This window comes from Acyrthosiphon pisum, chromosome A3 (genome assembly GCF_005508785.2).
Source record: "Acyrthosiphon pisum isolate AL4f chromosome A3, pea_aphid_22Mar2018_4r6ur, whole genome shotgun sequence".
NCBI classification, from domain to species: Eukaryota; Metazoa; Arthropoda; class Insecta; order Hemiptera; family Aphididae; genus Acyrthosiphon; species Acyrthosiphon pisum.
The window spans coordinates 39,542,199-39,552,481 of record NC_042496.1 but is presented as its reverse complement, the minus strand read 5'-3'; the positions used below and the strand labels follow the sequence as shown (position 1 = coordinate 39,552,481).

Genomic DNA, 10,283 nt, shown 5'->3' with positions numbered 1-10,283 from the left:
CTATGCAAAACGCGTGTAGAAAAATATAAAAAAAATTATAGGTAATGTGTAAAATAAAAGTTATACCTCGACAGTGCAAATTTACATTTTTTTTTTTTCTTTTGGTGGGACGGGGGACTGCAATAATAAGAAATAATTTGATAAACCTTTTTATTATAATATTCTAATTTTTAACACGGTAACAAACCACGCACAGCTGATAATACAACGCCCAAGTAAAATCACTAGTGCATGCAATCCTGGGCAAGTTAATGGTAACTTTTAATTGAGTTAAGTTGATAAAAAACATTTAAAAAAATTAATGGTTATCCTATTTGTTTTTACTCAGTTAAGTTAAAAGTTATATGGAAACTTTCAATTAACTTATTAAGTTAAGTTAAGTTATAATTTTTTTTTTTAATTTATAAAATATAGCCAGTATACTTAACATGGTTTAATTTAAAATAATAAAAAGTAAATGTCTACGCAACATGTATCATCTATAATAATTTTATTACATTTATTATTTAATTATTTATAAATTATTGTAACTGGGATTTGATTAAAATTAACTCGTTATTTATTGAGTTTATATCATTGAAAATCAGTGAAGTCAAGAATTAAGTTGATACAAATTAAATGTTAAAAAGTTAAAATTTACTTAACTCTAACTTTTTAACTCTTTTTTGCCTAGACTTGAGTGTGTGTAATAATATGTATTAAAGAGATTGAAAATACTGTCGAAAAGAATAGGTTCTGAAACTTTTGATGTACCTACCAGCTGTATCAAAATTTGTAGTTAAATATACAAATACAAATACGCTTATATATATATATATATAGGTATCTACGCCGTATTCATATTGGGTAAGTAGGTATATATTATACAACCTAGTACTTACCTACTCGCAGAATTGCTGTTATTGTTTTTGTAGACTTATAGATTATTATAATACTAAAATATATTGTATTATATAGGTTAGGGTATAGAGTATAGGTAGTATTATTTCGACGGGTGACATATCGAGAGTCGAAAACTCAAACCTTAAGCGCTCACGGCTCACCCGACGTTCATCAGACAGCGTCATTCGGGCTCGTGACGACCTGTTTGATTCTCAAATTACGGTCATTTGTGGCACGCGTCGACGACTCTTGCCAGACCATCTTCGATCCGTACTTCTTTTGGACCGACCGAACGAACTCGATGGAGTCCGCTAACAATGTCTCTTGCAGGATCCGTTCCCGTTCGAAGTCGGCAGCATCACCCTCGTGGTCCATCGGCTTGGGCATAGCGTCCGCGATTATCTTGCCCAAGTTTTTCGCAAAGTAGTCCAAATCCGATGGCACAACACTGTCACTGACATTGCCAATGCTACCTCCACTTCCACTGACATTTCCACTGCCACCAACATCGCCTGCACTATCACTGATACTTAAATGTTCACCGTCACTGATATTGAAATGCCCGCTGTCACTAATATTGACATTTCCACAGTCACTGATATTGAAATGTCCACTGCCGCTGATATTGCCATTTCCACTGTCACTGATATTTAAATTTTCACCGTCACTGATATTAAAATGTCCACTGCCGCTGATATTGACATTTCCACTGTCACTGATATTTAAATTTTCACTGTCACTGATATTGAAATTTCCACTGCCGCTGATATTGACATTTCCACTGGAACCGATATAGCCATCGCTGACATTGCCACTGACATTGAAAATATCCTTCGACTGCGGAATATTTGGCCCCGAGTACTCCCAGTCCATATCGTCGGTCTTCCGCAGCGTTTCCTTAATCGGATCGTTGACGCGTTCGTTGACCTCTGTGCTCCACATAAAGTCCAAGTGGTTGAAGTACGGATTATCAATCATCACGGCATCTATCAGTCTGGGCAGTTGCGATTTCAGTTTCATCACGTCCTGCGCGAAAATCGAAAATTAGGTTACTCGTGGAATAGGTGAGAATATTTCCTACGTTGTAATTTATAGACGCTAAAATCTCACCTGGATGTCGGCCACCAAGTCGTTTTTCCCGTACATCAAAGTGATGGGCACCTGGATCGATGTCAGATCGTACTTGGGAGGCTCGGTAGAATTGTACTTTTCCATGTTAGTGACCGGACCGTAATCGTACCGACCAAAAGCGTCTGCAACGAAACCAATTCATTAGGTATGATATTATATATTATATAGGTATTACTGTATTAGGTATGTTTAAAAAACGAACTGATGATGAGAGAATTTACGATTTATTTGTTAGGAGTAGATATTTATATCTATTACATTTATATTATGTATTAGTTTATTTTTTTATTCTAAATACTGTTTTATTGTACACACACCTTTCAATTTGATCTGCGCGAAATGCTCGGGAACCATAGACGACGTTCCCGACGGAAAGTGTCCCATGATCAGCGGGATCAATTTCTAAGACAACAAACGAATGCCGTCAATAACATCAAAAACTATAGTTATCGCTTCCTCGTGTATTATTAAGTATATTATATTATAGTGTATACAACGGAAATTGCATAAGATATTAGAACTCATATTTTATTACGGTATTAAAGTATTTCGGGTCACTGCCACAGATGAAAAAAATGAATCCCCTTTGGCATATCAGTTTCTGCATCATTTTCCCCGCACAAACGGTCGACGCGAAAATCTTTTTCATCCTCGTCTGCGGCAGAACCATTCCGTTCGTCAATCTTTGGTAAGCAATCTAAAAATAGTCCATTTAATAATAATGTACCTAGTCAAATGTAGAATAGAAGTGAGAAATCGTTTCACAGACGCACAAAAAACCTAAAAAAAAATCCTCACCACGATCACTATTGAAATCGATTCGCTCAGGGTGATGTGTTATTGCGATAGAAAACTATTTCAATTTGTTTTCTTATCATACTAAATACTGATTATTACAAAATATTAAATCACACTCACGTTCATCATTCTCGCATATGGAGCCACGTATCTTATCGGCGACCTTAGGTGAGTGAAATACGCTACCGGTGCGAGACTTATTTGCGATCGGATTTTCGACTGATATTCGGGTCTTGTCGAAGCCATGATGAAAAACACAGTAGTGCCCATAGAATAACCTATGTAGTGGAGTTGCGAGGCGTTTGTCGTCATCAGGATATAGTCGAACGCAGCCGGCAAATCGTACGTTCCGATTTCGTGTAAACTGCAATGTAAGACAAAGATTGAGAACGGAGTAGTTACATAAGTAATAATATAATATAGTAGGCATAATTGGGTAATATTTCTTTTGTGATATAATCTAAATAGATTCAACAACGCCAAAATGCCAACAAATATGGTAAATAATTCTGAGGTGAAGTATATTTGAATTTCTGAATGAATGGAGCAACGTGTTCAACTTGCTCAGCACCACAATTATTCATTATTTTTTTATTTATGATTACGAGTGACAAGAAAATTGAAAAAGGTTGCGTATAAATAGATACTATAAATATTCTAAACCGACTGTACCTAATATTTATCGTGCAAAAATTATACTAACAACAATAATAATAATAGGTATTATTTTTTTTACAATATACTATAATATGTAAGTACCTTTTAAGTACCTACCTGAAATTCCAATAAGATTTTTGCTTGTAGTTCAGTGATACGTGTTTTCTACTATAAGTGTTACCACGACTGTTTGCCAACCACACGTCGTATCCTGCGTCGGCGAGTTGCATGGCTATACAATAATTAATAGTTATTAGGAACATTATATTATGTTTTATCATATTATTATATGACTGTAAGGCGTATAATATACCTTTTTTTCAGTTTATAACCGACGGCGCCGCAGGAATCGCTTTCGCATTACTGCCGCGGCGCCGCCTAGGCGTACCTATGTACCTACATTATACCAAACTAACGTGTGTCTAGCGATTACTATCAAGATTTATATTTTTATTTTGTACTTGGATGTATTTTGGCTTCACATATACATATGAAAAACTTCGTTAAATATCGTTAACTGATCTCCACCTTGAAAACACTCTGCGTATTAGTTGTTCTTCAAGAATACCAAATTTTAAAAAAACTGACTAATATAATATAATATAATAATATTATATTGAACCCTCCCCCTCCCCCACTAGCATGAATCATTATACAAAAATATTGTTTTACTTATTTGTCATACTCCACACTGCGTAACAAATTTATCATTATACTCATAAATAAAATTAAAAACAGTATATGATATTAGGAAGCCAAAAATGCTTTTATAAAATATCTACTCTATAATAAAAATGGATATTTATCTAGCTGTTTGTTAGCTAGAGACTCAAAAACTACTGGACCATTTTCAATAAAAGTTATATCAATATAGACTCCTTTATCCTTTAGCCTTTGAGAGTGTTTATTGCTTATTTTTTAAGCCCTATTGGTAGCTATACAAAAGTCAAAGAGGGTACCTCATACGTGCATTCACTTTTCTGCTCACGTAAAATGAATGTTTTTTTTTTTGTTTATTTATAGGGTTGCCATTGGTAACATATTATATTACTATTTTAAGTAGTAGACATATTGCATGTACATTTTGTTACAAATATATTTAAAAAAAATCTCTGGCATGGGCAACGCTAGGCGGGACAGCTAGTCTTTTGTAATCGTCAATCCATTGACTCATAACGAGGTATCCTTTTTATAAAATTCCTAACTCGTTATCCTGGTAGATACCTGAAGTGTAAATGGTGTCGTACTGACGTACTGTCGTGACCTCTTATAATAATGATTAATAAACATACAAAGTCATTTGACACATAATACAAAGTGTTGAACTCTTTCATAATTTTTCTGAGTTTTTTCCTGTTATGTTTTTTTATTCCCTTATCATATACATACAATCTATTACATGCATAATATCGTGTCAACTGTTAAAAGTTAAGCATATTAAATTATTGACAAAAATTAAAATTAAAAAGTGGATAACGCTCTGCTGCAAGTGGGTCACTCTGTAATGGATGGTGTCAAATTTAAATTCAATGTTATAATATCATTGTATACCTACGAAAAACGATTCTGATTGGAGACGGTTTGTCAGCCTAGCATATTTTATATTATATTATAGTATTTTTATTTTTATTCTTAATGCGATAAATTAAATTAATATTATTTGTATATTATCATATTTCATATTTGTTTATTGTATAAAATAATAGATATACTTTAGACGTTTCAAGTACCCACGAATAATATTTTTAAATTAAAACACAAAACTAAAATCGTTCTACTTCGTTTAAATATTTAATTATGCCCAAACTTGAACTTCAAATCACTATTTAAAAAAAAAAAAACTGTTTATATATTTTTTAGATTTTTTGGTTAAAAATTTTACTTTCCGCTACACATTTTTTATTTTTATTTTTTTGATAAAATTAGACAAACTTATAAGAAATCTTTTTTTAAATTTTCAAACCTTAAATATAAAAATACAAATGTTATGAATATCTAATTCAAGTAATTTTCAAATGTTTATATTTTTACGAATTTTATCAAAATTTCAACTCCAGACACTCATAAAGAATTATTTTTTTTTTAAATTTCCACTAACAACAACTTACGAGGAACCTTGTACCTATAGTTGTATTACATTTTCAAGTTTTTTGACAGAGCAAAATTTTTATATCGACATCAATTTAAAAAAGCTAATAATAATTGAAAATTGAATATGCCTATAAATAGCTTAACTTGAAGCAATTAATATATTTTGAAAATTTTAGCGTTACACCAAAAACCAAAATAGATTTTGTTAAAAACCGAACTTGCGTAAAAGTTCCAGTTTTTCCTTATTTTTTTCCCTGTCCTTTTGAAAACTACTGGGAATTTAAAATGTTGACCTTCCGAATTTTCGTACGCAACCGTGTTTTACTTAATCACTCACACAGAGATGTGTTAGCTCCGCTGAGAACCCATCCGGCCGAATTCGAGAGAAACGCGTGATGGAAGAAGACAGGATGATTTCTGGTGGGCTTCTGTCCGCTCCTACTGCTGGGGATGCGATGCAATTCGAGGATGTAACCGTCCTCAGTGATGACATGGTGGATCTCGGCGGCGTATCCGTTTTTCTTGATGATGTCCACCTTTACGATACAAACAATTTTATTTTAACAAACCGACATATCTAAGGGTTACTATTATAATTTGAGTATAATATAATTGTTATTATTTTCAGTCTCGAAGATCATAATTCAAAATTATTAAATTTAATCACAATAAATTGACGTCAAAAATAATATCGTGGGTTTTGACGAACGTTCTATCTATACAAATAGATATTCATATCTATGAGTTTGCAAAATTGTATATATTCTGAAGACACGTTAAAGAAATTGGATTTATGTTTATATTATAATATAGGTAAATATCTGCAAGTATAATATATTTATGTACCCAATATAAATAAACAAATCAACTAATAAATATATATAGGCAGTAGGTATAGGCACCTGGGACCAGAATCAACGTAAGTACCTACATTATAATGGATGCAGATTCGACGTACCTACATTATAATGATATTTTACCGTAAACTAAAGAAAATGCAAACAGCCTTTATTGAACGTTACAAAAGTGTAGGTACGTAAAATATTACTCAACCGGTGTAGAAAAGTATTGGAGAAAAATGTTATTACGATTAGCATTGAACGGTGTACCCCTATTACGTAGTCTACAAAATTTAAATTTATTAATCGCAATAAACCGTGAAAATATCGATTGCTCGTTGACATATTTGTTTCTCTCCTTGACACGTCATGTGCACTAGTTTAGTAATACAATTTATTAATTTATAATATAATTTACGTACCTACATAAATGTATTACGCTGACAATACTTAATATACCTATACAGCAACCGAAAACAAATATTAATACAATTAAATTATATTTATTAATTTGAAGACACCAGCTATACGTTATATTATATAACATAATACATTTACAAATATATAATATTCTATAGTGTTCGTTTAAGCGTATTGAATTTAAAATATAAGAAATATTTTCTGGAATATTCGAAGAACATAAATAGAATTTTATTTAACTGTCGTTGACAAAAATACTATAATATTAATATATTATAGTTACTCGTTAGACTTTGTCAATGGCAGTGTGTCATTTAAATTATGAATGTATATAAAATAAAATAGTTTATTGCAAATCAGCACATTTGATAAACGAATCCGATCAAAGATTTACTTTATATATATATATAGTGCTTATTCGCACATTTTGGTCGCTTTTAAAATCGATATTTTATACAGATAATTTTTTTATTCATGTTTTTATTAAAGATAAATATATTTACACAACATGGTATAAATGTATAATAAGTACCCAAGTTTGGTATCCAATTCGATTCATAATATTAATGGTCGAAATCAGAAGGCTCTCGGTAGTTTCATCTGACAAGACAATACCTATTATAGAACTACAACATTTTAGATCCTGACTAGAGTGAGAATAATATTTAGAAATTTAGTGACACTCAATATATATTTCGTAAATCTTTTTCTCTCGTTAATTATTACAGAATCGTAGACTTGAATTATTGAAGATTCAAGGTTAATCTATCATACACCTATTATAATAGGTTAACACGAGCTAATTATATATACTTAAAAATCAAAATCTATGAAATCGTAGTTTATAATTACGATTTTAAACACGTTGAAATTATTTATTTACTACAATATATTAACGACATTACAGGTAATATTTTAATCACTGAATGATCATCGGTACACTTATGCAGTAGGTATTTGCTAATTGCTAAGCCCCCCAAAAAATATCCATAGCCCCCCCCCCCTAAACATCTCCTACATTTTGTTTTAAGCTTATTCAATATTATCAAAGTAAGGCTTTAGTCCCCCAAATCCCAAACGCTATTTGTGCCTAGTATACTCGTCTCATTGGATTCACGCACGGTTATTAAACTAAGTTCGCCAATGATGGTCGGGATTTGGACGTACGATATTCGTATATCAGCACAAAACAAAATTAATTTATTAGACTACTATAACATTGGCTAATATGGGATCGATTAAAATAAAAATTGTGCATGATTATGTGCATTTTCTAATATTTATATTGGTTAGCCCCCGATTGTAAAAAACATAATAATATAATATGTATAATTTAGTGAATACAATCAACACATAATTACATAATATAGGTAGTTTGATTCCTATATTTTATATGGGAGTATATATTTATTTATTATTTAATTCATACATTTTTTTATTATTGGGCCTTTTATCTTGTTTACTCATTTGGTTAATATGGACTTAAATTGGTATCAAATTACAAAAGCGTTGGATATCTCAACGCTTGTATAATATATACCTTATTAGTGTTATTACGTTCCGAAAATTTCAGCTCCAAACGGAATATTTTAATGAGGCCTTATTGCAATTTGTCAATTTATATTGATTCGGAATTTGAAAGGAAAATAGGTAGACATATAGGTTCAACCAATGTTGAAAAATATACTTACGGTGGACATACTGACATTTTCGTACATGTTCCAGCCTTTCCAGGAATATGACGACGTTTCAGTAGTGTTATCTGTGGTCTGCGATGTGATGGTCGGCGAGGATAGTAAACTGACAAACAAAATAATGGGCCGAAAAAGTGATAACGGCCGGAAAAACCGATTGGACGGCGGACAGCTTAAAGTTTTCATTTCGATCGCTTTAAAAGTTATTTCGAAATCACGGTTTTTTTTTTGCAACAAACGAACCTGTCCTGAACGAGACAGTATTATTATAATTTGTGCCGAATATAATAATATTTATAATATAGATCCAAAAATAACGCCAATTATAATATACCGACCGTGGTCGCAGTCTTCTCTTCAGTTATCTCGTCAACCTCGTTACTAAGCCGACGGGCCGGTGTCTGTCTCTATTTAATGCCATCTATCGAACTTCCATAGATCATATTATTATTATTATTATATTACTTACGATCTTAATTAATGCGTACACCACGGGCCGCGGCGAATAACTGCGCATGCGTTTCAACTATGATGGGTATAAAGTGGTGTTATAAGCACCGCGTTGTTCAAATAGTTATTCTAATATGTTATTGCAGTTTTTATCGTAGTTTTGAAAATATTCGCGAGTCATTATATATTATATTGTCGTATATAATCGCTGAAGGTGATTAAAACACACGCATTTTATAACACATGTAAATCGTAGGTATATGGTTTGCGGAAGCGCAATAAGGTCGTAAAATTAACAATTTATAAGTTTTACTAGAAAAAGTACAATATTGAGCCATACACAGTAGGTAAATATAGTATTTGAAAGCGAATAAAATCATACAATTTTCCGACGGAAAATATTATGTTATGCTGCATGTAATAATATAAATATAGTAAATAAATAGTGGTAGCTCATCGGATACTTGTAATTTTTAGTGTAGCTCACTTGGTGGAAAAGGTTGGCGACCCCTGCCTTAAAGTATGGCGTTATACTGATGCGTCGATGCTACTGAAGGTACAAGAAGTTTTTCTAAGCCAGGTGCGCCATTTGGGGGGTGCACTCGCACACCCTGTAATTTTGTTCTCCACAATTGGCCTAGGCCTAATTAATACTATGGCCAGATGGCCTTCAGTTTGCCAATCTTTAATTGCAGTGCATGCACCGCAGCTATTCACTGATAATCATAAATAATATTATAATATTGTGTTCTTTAATTTGATAATTGATAAATTGATATCGGTATTACTTTATCCACTGGCACACACAAATATGTGTAAATGGTAAGTGGCTACTGACAGGGGCGGACTAGCTATTTTTGGCCCGTGGTGCAAAATTAATTAGGGACCCGTAATTTTTTTTCAAACCTACCTAAATTAGGAAAGAGCCCTTAGTTTTATAAGTAAATATAAAAAAAAATTAAGAATAACATGTTGTTTATTTGTAGAGATGTTGAAATATGTTATTTTATTTTTATTTTGTATAATACCGTATTATACCAGTATTATACCGTATACCGACTGTGGTAATCGGGGGCCCGGGGTGCTACTTGGTGTATAGCACCCTGGGCCAGTCCGCCCCCGGTTACTGATAGACAAAAGACATAATATTATAATAATAATATGCATCTATTCTATCTAAAAATATCTTTACTATACACTATATACAGTATATACACAGAATGTATGAACGGTAAAATGTAATGTGTTAACTATAAAAATATGTTTTTATTAAGTAAGTATGTTTTTGATACTGTAATGAAAAACTGAAAACACTAGAAAC

The 10,283-nt window shown here is 32.1% G+C and overlaps 1 protein-coding gene across 3 annotated transcripts; it reads right to left on the bottom strand.

Moving 5' to 3' along the window:
- Positions 1-512: 512 nt before the first annotated feature.
- Positions 513-9,595, bottom strand: LOC100574765 (lipase 3-like). 3 transcript variants are annotated; one of them, XM_016807247.2, is made up of 9 exons: positions 8,851-9,595; positions 8,510-8,760; positions 5,897-6,095; positions 3,586-3,700; positions 2,932-3,175; positions 2,549-2,710; positions 2,331-2,415; positions 1,993-2,135; positions 513-1,908 (listed from the first exon to the last, which is right to left on the bottom strand). In XM_016807247.2, exons 2-9 carry the CDS (start codon positions 8,696-8,698, stop codon positions 1,054-1,056), a joined length of 1,992 nt encoding a protein of 663 aa, XP_016662736.1. In that variant the 5' UTR covers positions 8,699-8,760; positions 8,851-9,595; the 3' UTR covers positions 513-1,053. The 3 variants fall into 3 exon arrangements, with proteins under 3 accessions (XP_016662736.1, XP_016662737.1, XP_008186492.2); XM_016807248.2 differs by having other exon boundaries at positions 8,510-8,755; XM_008188270.3 differs by having other exon boundaries at positions 8,510-9,595.
- Between the last annotated feature and the right edge of the window lie 688 nt (positions 9,596-10,283).